We start from the raw sequence: 15,312 nt of genomic DNA, 5'->3' as shown, positions 1-15,312 counted from the left end.
ATTGGAAAATCTAGCTTTGAAAATGTAGGTAAATGAGGGTCCATCTCCAGAGCTGATCCGAGCAGACCTCCACCCAACCCTTACGGCAGGGATGAAAGAGTCGCTGTTGTGAATAGAATCTTTCGTCACCGTCTGTCTTAAGTCACCTCCCACTGAACTTAACGGTGGAAGATTCACGGTCATGAGGGAAAGAAAACAGTAATTAACTGGCAAACGTTGATTGAGCAGCTTTTTTCTCCTCCACAGTCTGATTGGAACATGACTGCCTGTGGCTGAGCATCATACATAATATCAGTTCTCCCTCCAAGGTCATTATCTAAACATTTCTTAATGGAATGCATTTTTTTTTCAAGCATCTGCTTGTGTAATTGAAAGTGTTACTAAAGATGGGTCAGGCTAAGTAAAACAAGGGCCCACAAGAGAATATATATATATTTTTTTCATGCTTCTCCCCCAGTTCAGTTTATAACAGTGCCTAATTGGTGTGCCTCAATTGCCATTCCAAAAATTAATTTGAGATCCCTTATTAGAGCTCAGATCATTAATAGAACGACAGCATCAGGGAGTGAAATAAAGCTTTACAAAGTTTACAAAGCTTCCTCTTAAATGGACTGTGGTAAGTGACACAGCGATGTGTTACTATCAGCGGATGCTGGAGCTGGCCTTGTGAGAGTTAACCACAAACAACACGCTCAAGAAGACATTCCTCTTGGTGGCATATGCCCTCGGTCGTCTTTTGTCTTATTCCACAGAGGCTTTTTTTTTTTTTCCTTTCAGGTTGGCTAAGACCATTTTTTGAGGGCATTTTATTAGCTAGGTCTTGACTGCCTCCCGAAACTGAATGACAAGCGAGGGTTATTAGATCTGTTCGTGCACATAGTCTTATCCATTGTTAACCTTGACGAAATGCACAGGAGGGCACGGCATTCCCCTCGTTGTTCCTCCATTGTTGCCCATATTTGTTAAAGAAATGATTCCCTTTGACGTTTGTTTAGGCTGCACATTGATAAAATGCTGTCCGTCGTGCACTTGCTTAGCTTGGCATTCAGCAGGCTCTGTACAGATTGATTCCTCTTTGCATTATCTTATCTGCCTTCCTGGCATATTTAGGCTTCCTTTTCATATTTTAAGCTGCATTTGGGGGCATAGACATATGGTCTCAGTCACTGTGTACGAGAGTATGGCAGCATTCTGCAGATAAATTTGCAAGTCTCTGGCATATACTTAACCCCACTCACTGTGCCTAGGTTGCATGTGTATACATACGTGTACTGCATGTGTACATATATGTGTGTATACATGTGTGTGTACTTTTCATGTTGTCTGTGAATAAGCACATAACAGAGTGAGTACCAGAAGTGGCTTCAGTCTTGGAGAACTTTCTCCAAACTGATGGGACAATAGTAATTTCTGCAACAATATAAACTGGGCCTTGAATCTGCAAGGTAATGCCTTTATGATTTTTCTTTGTGTCTTCCAATTTACATTTGGGTGTCTTGTCATTTTCCATCTGAGTCTGTTCTAAAAATGGCATGGAGAGGGTGTTGTGGCACAACAGGATAAATCAGTGTGAGATGTTGACATTTTAAATTGAAGTGCCTGGATTGAGTCTTAGCTAATCTGCTTCTAATTCACCTTCCTGCTAATGCATCCTTGGAAGCGGTAGATGAGATGAAGTTTATGCTCTTAGAACATGCCTTTAGCCTGGGCCAGCCCGGTCTGTAGTGGATATTTGAGGAATAAAGCAACAGATCAAAGATCTCTTTCTCTCTCTCTTTCTCGTTCCCTCTTTCTCTCCCTCTCTCCCTTCCTCCCCGTTTCTCTCCCTTGCCTTCCAAATAAATATTTTTTTCAAAAGAAAACAAGTATTATGGCTATGAAGAGTCTGCTTCACCTAGCATCCCTGTCTATTGAAATAGGCAGTGGACTTAAAATATATTGAAAAAAAAAAAACTTTCAAATGTCCTGATGTGTACAATTTTCATATTCTGTAGTTATTTTCTACTAGTCATTCTGTATTTTTTCAGATGTATTTTTGTTGGAAAGGCAGAGTTATGGAGAAAAGGAAAGAAAAAGAAAATGATTTTCCATCCTCTGGTGCACTCCCCAAGTGGCCACAAAGGCCAGAGCTAAACTGATCCAAAGCCAGGAGCTTCTTCAGGGTCTCCAACATGGATGCAGTGTCCCAAGGCTTTGAACCATCCTCTACTGCTTTCCCAGGCCACAAGCAGGGAGCTGGATGGGAAGTGGAACAGCTGGGACATGAACTGGCACCCATATGGGATCCTGGCACTTGGAGGTGGAGGATTAGCCAGTTGAGCCATGGCTCTGGGCCCTAATCACTCTTTAAGTAGACTAGAATTAATGAATGTTGATCTCAAGCAAGATATCTTAGAGTAAACCATCATTAGTTTCTGCCTAGCATTTCAATAAAGATTTCAATATATATATAACTTTGTTATGATAGTTTCTTTATAGTGTTCTATATTGTATTGCATTTATATAACATAAGGCACATTTGTTAGCCAACAGCAAAAGCAAACAATACAAAAAATTTAAATGACAATATGAAGGTCAAAATAGATTATTTTAAATGGATATTCATGGTGATGAGAGACTTTAAGCAAAAATTTTTAATTTGACTATATTTTAGAGTTAATAATTAAGAGTACTTTTAGCTGGGGCTGCATTTAATGGTAAGTTTTTTAATATTTATGTATTTGAAAAGCAAAATGAAAAAGAGAGAGGTCTTTTATCTGCTAGTTCAGTCTCCAAATGCTGGCAACAGATGTGGCAGGGACAGGTTGAAGGCAACAATTAGAAGCTTCAGTGCAGGGGTTAGCTTCAGTATGTTTTTAAATCAACTCACCTTGCTCCCAATCCCATCTTTTAAAAAAAGATTTCTTTATTTTTATTAGAGAGGCAGATTTTACAGAAAAATGGAGAATTAGAAAGAACTTCTATCTGCTGGTTCCCATCTTTTAAAAAAAATTATTTTTATTAGAGAGGCAAATGTTGTAGAAAGAAGGAGAGTTAGAGACAAAGACCTTCTATCTGCTGATTCGTTCTTCACATAATGGCCTCCATAACAGCCACAGCTGAGTTTATCCAAAGCCGGAAGCCAGGAGTCTCTTCTGGGTCTCCTACATGAGTGAAGGGTTCCAAGAACTAGAGCCTTGCTCTGATGCTTTCCCAGTCCCTAAGCAGGGAACTGTATTGGAAATGGAACAGCCTGGACATGAACCTGTACCCATACAGGATGCTGGCTCTTGAAGTTGGAGGTTTAGCCCGTTGAGCCACTGCGCCAGACCTTCCCAGTCCCATCTTGGCAGGCAGATGTGTAGGTAGACATATAAATGCATTTGCTTGCATTATAGGCAAGCAACTCATAACTTACAGAACCTGAATATTTTATGATGGGCAGTAACATTTTTTCATCATACAAGGGAGTAAGCAGGTCTGTCCTTTAATCCAAAGTGAAATATCACATCTACTTTTCAAGGCTATTCGTTTTAGAAAACATCCTTGAAAGACTGTCACAGAGAAGATGGTGTTGATGTTTGTGAGATGTACAGAAATACAAGGAGCTGATAGAGAGCCGCTTGTCAGTGAGCACAAATGCCTGTGTGTGTCATGAAGATTCCTCACCAGCATTTTAATGACAACACAGGGTTGTCAAAAGTCCATTGTAGCATAATTTGCCATCAACTCCTGACTTTCATAATATTTATCTTACACGATGTTGTTTGGCTAAGCATTGTGGCATAGCAGGCTAAATTGTGGCCCTTATTGGAGTGCCAGTTCAAATCCTGGCTACTCCACCTCCTGTGAAGCTTCCTGCTAGTGAGCCTAGGAGGTCGCAGATTCTGACTCAAGTCATTTGGGTCCCTGTCACTGTCATGGAACTCCTTGGATGGAGTTTGGTTTTCTGTCCTCAGCCTTGCCCAGCCCTGACTCTTGTGTGGACATTTGCGGAGTGAACCAATGGGTATCCAGGTCCATGAATTCTCATTCTCCATCTTTGTCCCTCTACCTTTCAAGTGAATGAAAATAAATAAACAAACACTACCAAAAATATTTTCTATTTTTTTTTCTTTTTTGGAATAAACTCCAGCTAGACACTTCAGTCTGGGATGGGGGTGAACCTAGCCATTGCCTTGTGTATTGTAGCTGAATTTGGAGTAGACAGCAAATAGGCTCTCCTGGATTGAAAGTCCGTAGCGCTGCTTCAGTTGGCTTTCTGTGTAAATGTGTGCTGGCTATGAGCATTGAGTGTGTCTGTTGACTTCAAGATGTTTTCCAGAAGAGGACAGGTTCTGTGAAGCTGGATATTAACGCTGCTGCTGGCAGTCCAGGCAGCACTGGTTTTCTTCTGCAAAGTGGAGATATTTCTTGACAAGTTCTGCTGCTCACACGTCTGCCTGAACCTCTGACAGAAGCTCCTACCGCCTGGCATTAATGGGGCCCAGAACAAGTCCATATAAATCCCTGTAGTGAAAAGGGGGTAAAATCTGAGATCCAAATAATGACCCTCTTGTCCAAACATCTGGAGGGGGCCTGGTCTAGGGATTAAAGAAAGGCAAAACAGGATCATGCTCAGGTTTTAGTACTGGGTCTTGTGTGTCAGAAAGTACTTGGTGTGGGGCCTGCCTGGTAACTCTGGGGTCTCCTAAATATCGAGAATGTCTCAAAAGTGACACCGTATGGACAAGATTTCCTCTGCGGAAAGGAGCCGATGCAACACACCAAAGAGAGGCATTTTCTAATTGCAGCTTGTCCCTGTGAAGTCCAGCCTAGAATTTCTGATAGACGTGAGCTTAGACACTGGAGATGGACAGAGCAATATTAGACCGGCAGTGGTTGCAGATGAAACAGGAACCGCTCATTCTAATTTATAAAAAGTGAGAGGAAGGGGCAGCCTCAGATATCCTCAAATATTCCTAAAAAGTAAAACTTGAATCTCTCTATCGCTTGAGGCAACATATTTGAGAGTTTACTATATGCTCAGGAGAACTGGCGTAACAAAGGTGAGGTACCAGTTTTTGTGGAACATCAAGTCTAGAAAATAAATGACTAAAAGTAGCTATGGTCCTTTGAAACAGTGATTTCTGCTATGAAACTACTTCAGTGGGATCATGTGGCAGACCCCTGACTTGAACAGGTATAAAGACACTGTTAGATGCAGTGGCTGGCCAGGCTCTCTATGCAGAAGATACATTTGGTCTGAGGCCTGAGGAGCTGTTTGAGGTGAAGACATGGCTAAGGCACAGTTCTTATGTGGAAAAGAGGGTAATATTTTTGAAATGACTTAAAAATGAAAAGAGGACCCTCGTAGGTCACAGGGCATTCTGCATGCCTTCAAGAGGAAATAAAGTATGAAAAATACATTTAATTTTTTAATTGCTGCCTCTTCTTGTTGGTTTATCCTGGAGTGCCATAGCTATACTTGACTGGAATCTTAGCTGTATATGGACGGATAGATCAATGGATAAGTGGGTGGGTGGGTGGATGGATGAATGGATGAACGGATGGATGAATGGATGGTTGGACAGATGGATGGATGGTTGGATGGATTTATGAATTTATGGGCAGACAGTTGGACAACTGGCTGGCTTCCTAACTGGGTGGGTTAGTGGTAAATGAATGGGTGGAAGTCTTGAATTCTCATAATCTCTGATATGCAATGTCTATGAAGTTATTGAAAGGCAACCCTCTCAGAGAACACATTATGCAAGTCTCAGAGAGTCTGATCTAAAGTCCTTTGTCCCTTCTGAGAACCAATGAGGTAGCCTGACTCAAGCATGTTCTGGAAGTCCTTCCCATGTTGCTAGTACTCTGTGGCTCATTTCAAATATCAATCCTGTTGGGGATTTTACCAACTGTATAGAAATGATCACAATGATTTTTATTTTACCAGACAGGAAGCATTACTTGCGGCTATCAGTGAAAAAGATGCAAACATTGCCTTGTTGGAGTTGTCTGCCTCCAAAAAGAAAAAGACGCAAGAAGAAGTCATGGCCCTCAAGCGGGAGAAAGACCGACTGGTGCATCAGTTAAAGCAGCAGGTGGGGCCTCCTGAATGAAAGGTGTGTTTTGTTGGGGTTGGGACCTTGAGTTCTTTTCCTGGGTTTAGGCAGTCTTCATTTTCCCATGTCCATGTTGCAAGCTCGAGCACCTGAAACCAGGTAGGAACAAACTAGCAAAACGGTTGCTGGAACACAATTTACTGCTTGTCTGTGTTTATGTGCATGTGGCTGGGTCTGTGTGGTTTGCAACCCGTACTGTTTTTCTTTCTTTTATATTAATATCATCTCCGCTGAAATATCTCTTGGCTCTGTTTCCTTCCAGTGGAGTTGGATTCTAATTAGATTCTGAAAACTCCTAGTTGAATTCTGGGCATCATCTTTCCGGTTGAACTCATTACCATCTGTTTTGCTTGCTCTCTGGACCTCACAAGTAGCTCTCCTCATCCAGTTCTTTAGGATTCTTTCTGTATATACTTCCAACTCTGGTTCTTCAGCCATTACCTATGGAAACTCTCAGTCAAGGAACATCTCCCAGCCATGGCCTTACTAGGCTTCGCTGAGGAGACCTTCCCAGACATTATCCACTGTTTTCTAATATCACCTGTTTACCCCCTCACCCTGTGTTTCCTTCTCTCTAAGATATTATATTTGTATCAGGGAACTAGAAAGAAGGGCATAGTCCTAACTTGTACAGGGTGTCCTTCACTTTCTTTTCTTTCTTTCTTTTTTTTTTTGATCGTGGAAGGTTGTTTTTCTAGAAATAACTTAAATGGCCATAATTGCACCTGAAGCATTTTTGGAAACTCATCCCAGAAGTCATCAAATGGTCTCTGTGTTTCTCCTCCGTATGTAACTTGGGAAGCCATACTTAAAAGATGTTCACTGGGCTATCAGCTTCATTGGGAAACCGACACAGCTCAGTGATCCATCGCCTCCCAAGGTGGCTGTCCCATCTTAGGTTTGGCGCATGCGTACTGGTAAAGCTCTCTAAGTGCCACATGGTTGCCAAGCTGAATGTCCCACACAGATTTCCAACCCCATGACTGCCTCTCTGCCTGTTAGGGTAGTCTCTGCTAAAAGTAGGTTAGAGAGAGAATAGCCGGGAAGTGCAAAAATGACAAGGCCATCTCGTGATGAGGAGACCCAACCATCCCTTCTCGGGAAGGAAAAGGCATCCATGGGCCTGCCTTGTGGAAAGACAGAGACCACTGCCATGCCTGGGACCCCCACCCCATCCTTGCAAAGGGATGTTCTCAGTTACTGCCAGACATTGAGGTCATTCCATGGAGCAGCGTGACTCCTTGGCACTGGCCCCTGTAGGTGGGGGGCTGCTTACATATGTCCTCTCCATTGGGGGCTGTGCATCTTCTAGGTTTTTCATCCCTGTGGACACACAAAGTTGAGATGAACCACCCTCTTTACTTTCCCCTAACGCCTTCCCTGTACGCCCTGCACCCTCTCCTCCTGCACCTAACCATTGTAGCTTTTTCCCACAGGTATATAAACCTAAGAAACATCCCCCGACCTCGAATATACCATGCACATGTGATGCTGGCTACAGCCCAGATATTACAGCCAAGTACTACGGGTCCAACTACGATGCATACATGAGCCCAAGGTCTCAGGTCAGTCAGCTGCTAAGAAGACACCCACCCACCCACCACGGGGGGATGGAGGGGTGCATAGGAGCTACATCCTGTTTTGACCTTCACTTCTTATGATTTCTAGCACTCAGTAGCCATATGGTCTGAGACCCTAGATGGTGGTAATCTCAATGTAATCTCATTAATTCTGTATTTGCCAATGGCTGCAGACTTCATGGCCACCATTATAGGGTCTGTTACTCTACCCTGGCCCAATGGAACAGCAAAGCCAGGGCTGCCAGCAGCTATGCTGTCAAGCATAGTAGATTGATCTGATTGTGATTCTCTCTCTCTTCTCTCTCTCTCTCTCTCTCTCTCTGATCCTTTACTCCTCACATCTATCTCTACTTTTCTTGAGAGGGTTTTTTTAAAGCTACCTTTTTTTCTTTCTCAGAATCATGAAAATGTGCTCCTAGATTCCAGTAGGGATTGAGTGTAGCCTTCAGTTTGCTCTGGAAAAGTACACAAAGCCTTCATTCTTTGCAATAGGTTCAGTTTTGGGTATCATGGGGGCACATTTGGGAAACCCCAGCCTCACAGAGTTAGGTTCCTGCCTGGGGAAAAGGCAAGGTCTAGAGGGCTATTGTGGAGAAAGAGCCAGTGAAGGGGCTACATGGGCTCCTTGATAATTCAGCTGGGAAATCACCCTAAAGTGATTTTTTTTACCTCCAAAGTACAAAAAAAAAAAAAAAAGTTACATAAGTTTACAGATTCTTGTTGCAAATGATCACCATCCTAAGAATCATAGTTAACTTGCTTTTACTGAGTGTTACTCTCTGTTAGATCCCATATCCAGTGTCCTTTGTAGGTTTTGTTCCTCAGTTCTCACAGCATCCCTGCAAGTGACAACTAGACTGACTTACCTCTTCTAGGGAGCATACCTGAAGCTCCGACTGTGAAGTAACTAGTTCAGACTCACCCAGCTCGTGAGCAGTTGTCTTTGAGCTTTACGTAGTCTACCTGACTCTGCCCATCTCATGCTAGGATAGGAACTCTAAACATGAACTAAAACCATTGTACTTTCCCAACTTGCCTATAGTAGTCCCTCTTCCCGGAACATGGCTTCCTCTTTTCGTCACCAGTTCATGCCTACTCATCCCTTCAATCATTGCCCAATATCACTTCTTCAGGGTAGCCTTCAGGACTTTCTTGCTTGGTCCAAATCCTCCAACGTGGCAAGTAAAAGCACCTATAGGTTATAGCGCTCGTAACAGATACAGCTTGCACTTGTTTCTGGAGGAGTCGCTATCAGCCCTGCTAGTTGATGATTTCCATGAGGACTGAAGTGTATGGCCTCATGACTTTAGTTGCTTCCCATTAACCTGCAAGCTCTGCACAATTACCAGCATAGAGGCTTTCAGCAACAATTTGTCTGTGTGCCAATGAAGATGTGAATCACCAGGCAGCTTCTTAGGCATCCACTGATCAGTCCTGAATTCTTATCGCTCTTGGCTGAGACCTGACCTCCTAATGCTTGTCTCAGCGTTCTAGGCATCCATCCGCCTTCAGTCTGTAGGAGCTGACGGAACAGATGAGGATCTGTACCGGTTGATGACCCTCCCCCCCAAAAAATGGCCCCACACCCTTTCTTGCCACATTGCTCTTTCCATGCTTGAATTATGTGAGACGACGACTTTTTCAACTGTGTTTCAACCTATGAAAGATCTCTTGACTTTTTTCCAGTTCTGATGCCCTCCGATCCTGAGTGTGTTCGGAATAAGATGTCGTTGAGTAAGGGAGCTGTTTCATTCAATCCCTGAAAACTCAGAGTATCTCATAAATCAGTTGGCCTAGAAATGCCCTTAACTCCTGTTAAACATGTGTCAAGAAAGGCAGAGGTGATAGGAAATGAGTTCAGGAATTCCAGCACTGCTTAACAACCAGAGAATCCTTAGGAGCCTCTTCAGGTGTTGACATTTGGGCTGGTTCTAGGCTGAGCAGAGTGAAAAAGGCAAGAGAGCAGTGCAAATGAACTTTCTGTTACTTGTTGCATTAAAAAAGATAAAGGATGAATCACAGCTTGGTCGAGTAGACATCTGATTTCCATTTTTTCCCTTCTTCTTCCTAGTCTTCTCATTTCCCTTTCTCCACGAGCACACACCTCTGACAACTTGTGCTCCATTTCTTTTTGAAAAAATCTGGCTTCCAGATTTGTGCTGCATTTGGGGAGAGGGTCTCAACTGGGAGTAAGTTCTGATTCTGTTCTTTCTCTAGAAGGATAGGTGAAAAAAAATGTTTAAAATTGCCATCGTTTCCTTCTTGATGATTTGGATTCAAGTTTCCCTCCACCCCCAACCCTTTTCCTCCAGTCTTGAAGAAGGAACTGACATCAAAATAATTAATTCTGAAATCATTGGATTTGCCTTCGCTAAAGGGTTTTTGAAGAAAGCTTAAAACTAAATCTTACCCCCTAAGTTTTATTCCCAAATGCTGCCTGTGTGCTGAAGCAGTGATATGCACATCCTTGATGAAAATGCTTTTTTTCAAATGAGGGCCAGACACTATTGTTTAGTTAAAATTAAAACCAGCTTATTTCTCAAAACCAGTTAGAAATGCTTTTGAGATCAGAGATACCTTAAATTTGGTTGTTTGTTGTTTTTGTTTTTTTTTTCCTCTTTCTTTCCAGTGGTGGGCATTATTTTTCGCCACCAGAAAGCATACAAGTCCGTTGGAAGCAGGCAAGTGTTAAGACCATGGGTCCAGGCTTGCTTTTCTCCAGAGCTTGCAAAGAAAAATTGTGTGTCAGGTCAACCTGCTGGAAAGCGCCCCTCACTGCACACAAAGTAATCTGTCTTTGTATAGCCTGTCCACCCCGTGTTGTCTGAAAGCCACAGGGCAGTCTTCTAGGATGAGGCCAACAGATTTGGTCAAAATCGGGCAAAAGCAAAGGTTGTATCTTGGGATGTGTTCAGGAGTCACCCGTGGAGACAGGATTCTGGACAAAATGGGATCTCTGCAGTAGACTCAATGATTAGGAGGGTGGGAAGGCCGTGAGTGGGGTGGTTCCCTGGTCACTTCTTTCTGCCTTCACTTGAGGCCACACAGTTGTGCCTTCTATTTACATTTCCACTGCACTATATGCAGATAACTTTTAATTACTCTTTATGGTTCAGGAGGTGAGTGCAATTAAACAGCAGGAGAGGAACTCCATGCAGTAGGGTTCCCATAGCCTCCTGTTGTGTTTGGATGAGCTCCAAAAAAGCTTGATTTGATCCCAGCATTGTAATGCATCACAGACTTGCTCCAGATCCAATTGCTGAAATGCAAATGCAGGGGGTTTTATAGCAGACTCACTGTAGGTTAATCTGCTCACATCCCCCTGGTAGAATCTAACCACATCTCTATTTGTCTTTGATGCCATTTGTAAAGAGTCTTTGGAGCTTGCTCTAGACAACATACTTAAAAAATAATAATAAAATAAAAAGACTTCGATCCTGCTATTACAGACTGAGTGTAGGTCAGTTCCAGGAAGGTAAAACTGAAATGACATGGTAGTACTGAAACTTTCTTCTTTTGATGTCCACGTAATTTGGACAGGATGCTAGTCCATTCCCTTAGCCTGGAAACATTCCTGACCCTAGACAGCTGGGGTCTCAACTCCAATACTCAGAGAATCTGTTCAGTTTGCCAATTGCAAACACACAACATCAAACATTGTGATGGCCAAGTGTTTTCCCTGCTTCATCCATACATTTCTCAAGTCCCATTTCTAGGTTTCTCTTACAGAGCATCGAGTTAATTAAGGGTTCTGGGATCTTCTTGGTCTCTTAATTGAACATCTTACTTTGGTGAATGCCAACACCACTTACGTTCTGTCCCTAAAACAGGTTTGGAACACTTTTGTGTGTATTCAGCTGTCAGAGATGTTGACTTTAAACTCAGGGTGGAGTTTGGGGATGTTTAATTTTTTTAATCATTTCTACCATCTAGCTCATGAAAGAGATTGTAGGACAAATTATTACTTTCCGGTGCGGGGCTGTTACCAAAGTTGTAAAGATCTTTGGAAAGGTAGAATTATTGAAAGCAAAAGAGTGACTGACAGGCAGGGACAAAGAACTTCCAAGGTGCTGCTTCAGTTCCCAAATGGCCTCAACAGCCCAGAACTTCTTCCAGATCTCACTTGGCCCATCTTTCACTCACTGCTCTTCCAAGCGCATTAGCAGGAATCTGGGTTGAAAGTGAAACACCTTGGAATGAACCGGTGCCTTTATGGAATGTTGGCATGTCATGAGTGGTGGTTTAATCCACTATGCCATAACACCAGCCTCTGAGCATCCTTTTCATGCCTGTCCAACCATGAGGCTTTCTGGAATCATACTGCTAAGTATTGGCAAGTTGTTTTATTTTGTTTTGTTTTGCTTTGCTTTGTTTGGGGGGGGAGGGCTGTCTCATCCTACATTTTAATATGGCTTGTGAAGTTTATTTTCTTAAGTAGAAAAACTTGAAAAGACCAACTACACCATCACGTTCTGCTACTTTTAGAAATATGTAAGAGAGAGATGAGTCTGCCTTTCAAGTTTCAGCTTTGCCAGCTGGGCTTCAGTAACGTGATGCCATCCGCCCTGCTCCGCTCAGAGTCCAGCAGTTGGCACAGCCCAGCGCAACAGGCTTAGCTGAAGGTGACCCAACAGAGACCAGCATACAGACGCCAAGATCTCTCATGTGCTGTCTCTCACTTTTTTTTTTAAATTCAGATTTCACATCTGTGCTCTATTTTTAAACAGTTATTCTTTAAGTGATAACGCATGTTTTACCAAACCTCTTATTGGATTAGACATGTTTGAAATCCCCGCGACTTTAACCTGTTCTTTGCCATGTCCAAGAGAATTCAGAGCTACTCCTGGGGGATAGGCGTTGTCGGGCAGAGGGCACGGAGGGAGCCATCCTACTTTGGGGAGGGCAACCCAGCTGCTCTGCTGTGGCTTTGGGAATCACTGGCACTCACACTCCAGAGTGGGCGAAACAGGCTCTTTTTGTCGTTGTAGCTCTGGGGTTGTGATTGTATATCCCGCAAGGACTTTAAGGTAACATCTCATGTAATCCTGATCCTAGCCCTAGAGGCCAGGTGCTAATCATCCTACTGCAGGGAAGAGGAAATGAGGGTTCAGGAACAGCTGGTGAGGACCGGAAGCAGCGGGAGTCCAAGTAGGTCTTCCTGATCTCCCAGGAGCTGTCCTGGGTTGGTTAAAGCCCTTGGAGATGGGGATCTGGGAGGACCAGAAGAGAAGCATACAAAGAGGCCTTCTCCTCGGACCCTGAGCACACCCTCCCGCCCCTCTCCCGTGAGCCCCAGTCACCCTGACCTGACCTGGGCCCCTCCCGTACCATTGGGGCAGTGGCCATAGATGCACTTGCTGCCCACAGCCTCCCAGTTGGGGCTCACACCCCAAAACCTATTTTTTTTTCCTTTTTTCCCCTCTCAGTTTACTATTTTCTTTTTCATCATTTAACCACTAAAACCAGGTTCCTCTTATTCCTCCTACCTCACCCCGCTTCTCTGTTCTCCTCCCTTCTTCCCTCCCCCTCCTTTCCTTCCTCTCATCATGTAATTAGAAGTCCTTTCAGGCTGTCTTCACCTTATCATTTCAACTGAGCACAGAAATGTCCCAGCTTCCTGCCCTGGTGTCCTCCTCAGGCTGCATTTTGCAATGAAAGAAACCCCCCTGCTTCTGGCTGTTTGCTTCCCATTGCATTGCCCCTAAAGGAACTGCTGGAGAGTCCTGAGGCCACGGGGCTGGGCTGTGAAGCCAGGTGTGTCCTTTTCTCTCCCAGGTTTCTAACTTTTTCAAATGGGAGTTTCACAAGACAAGAATTTTTTTCAGCACCCTCTCTCCTGGTTACAGAAAGACAAGGGTCAGCCACAGAATGTAAGAGTTCTGGCCCTTGCTATGTGTTCTTGCTCCACTCTGTTTCTTTTGGGGACAATGCCACTTTGTTTCATTTTGTTTTTTTGCATTCCTGACAACACACTTAAGTCAGAATTAAACGTTCCAGAATCACTCTCTCTTGTTTATTTTTTTTTTAAATTTTACCCCACAATAATGTATTATAATAAAGATGAGGATTTTCTTTTGTAACCATCCTATTATACTAATGAACTTTTCCATATTTAAAAACATGTAAGTTGATCTTTTATCATAAAAGTAATATAAGCTTGTTATAGAAACTTACAAAGTCGAAGTGAAAAACTAAAATCACCCATAACTCTAACACTCAGAAGTAACTGTCATTAAGATTTATAGTTTCCTACATTCCGTTGTCTACATACATATTTGAACAAAATTTAACATACTACATAATAAACTTTTTCTTTTTACATATTTAATCTTGCATGAATTTTCCCATGTCCTTAGATGCCTTCAAAAACATATCTTTTGTTTTATGATTTCTATCACTGCCATAACTAATTTAATCATTCTCCTATGGTTGGAATTCCAATGTGTTTTATAGTGTTTCGTTTTCTTAAAAATCACTTTCTGTTGAACATCTTAGTATGTAAGTCTTTTTTCTTTCCCTGCTGTATTCTTTATGATTAATGCCCTAAAGTTGAAATCCTAGAGTTAGGGATGTTTGTAAGTATTTTAGAAAGTTAAGAAATAGTCATGCCTGCGATGTTTTTGACATCTGTAAATTTTAAATAAATGTCAACTTGCAGGTCAGTTTGTCAGACTGCACTGTGTAAGTGTGTCCCTTACAGAGGTAGGTCGTAATTCCAATAGTGTTCAGTCTGAGTGAGCAAGAGGCTGGGGGAGAGTTTTAAAACTTGCTAGGGGGAACACATGGCAGAAGTAAGTGGGCAGTTTAGACAGCATTTTATTGAGCATGTTCTAGGTTCCAGCTGGTATTTTAAACACTGTGCAGAAGAGTGGGATAAGGGTTAGGAAATGGTACAGTAAACATACAAAAATTTATGTCCCAAAGGAATTTGGTTTATATTTCTAGTGGAGGTGACAAGTAAGAAAAAAAAAGTCAAATATATGGCACATGAACTGACAATAAATATATCATGGGAAAGAACAACGGTAATGTTCCCTGAGGAATGTGGAGGTGGTTTTGAATGGGAACCTGTGGGCATCTCCTTGAAAAAGAGACATTTGAACCAACACTTAGAGGACGTGAGAGGTGAGTCAGGACCTGCATTGTGCAAGAGTGGCGTCCTTCGTGTGCGAGTCAGATGCTGTTGTGTGCAGGTCTGCGCCCCAAGTGCAGTTGCTGAGCTGACAAGGTGGGGGAGCCAGAACCCCACAACACCAATGTTTAGATGACATTAATGTAAAGAAACAAAAAAAGTACACAGGACAACCAAAATCCCTGCTCTCTTATCTCTGCCCTGATAGGGCCATTGAGAAATGCCCCTTGGACACAGCCAGCAAATCTTTATTCAGATGATCTTTGATGCACTCCAGGGGGGATTGTGCACAAAAGGTTACAAGTTCAGATTGTACAGAGAGGCGGTCTTCCCAGGAAGCAATGAGAATCTAAAAGAATGGCCACTTAGGAGTTCTAAATCCAGGGCTGTTCTTCTGCCCCAGAAATTAGCGGTTAACTCCTCATCTTGCAACTGGCTTATTTCCCCTTTCACATGGCCTTAGTGTTCCTGAATAACAAACACCCTCTCAGGAGCCAACCAGGAAACACCTACT

General features: G+C 42.8%; 1 protein-coding gene across 3 annotated transcripts in view; it reads left to right on the top strand.

Moving 5' to 3' along the window:
* ERC2 (ELKS/RAB6-interacting/CAST family member 2) overlaps positions 1–15,312 on the top strand; it is a 628,330-nt gene that overhangs the window by 572,775 nt on the left and 40,243 nt on the right. For all 3 annotated transcript variants that reach the window (XM_040994652.1, XM_040994651.1, XM_040994650.1), the window contains one exon: positions 5,918–6,065. In XM_040994652.1, coding sequence (XP_040850586.1) covers positions 5,918–6,065 — 148 coding nt within the window. The remainder of the gene's footprint in view (positions 1–5,917; positions 6,066–15,312) is intronic.

This window comes from Ochotona curzoniae, unplaced genomic scaffold (genome assembly GCF_017591425.1).
Source record: "Ochotona curzoniae isolate NIBS_2020 unplaced genomic scaffold, NIBS_Ocur_1.0 contig_908, whole genome shotgun sequence".
In the NCBI taxonomy this organism is placed as follows: Eukaryota; Metazoa; Chordata; class Mammalia; order Lagomorpha; family Ochotonidae; genus Ochotona; species Ochotona curzoniae.
Note: the sequence above shows the minus strand (reverse complement) of the source record. Positions and strands in the feature narration are given on the sequence as shown.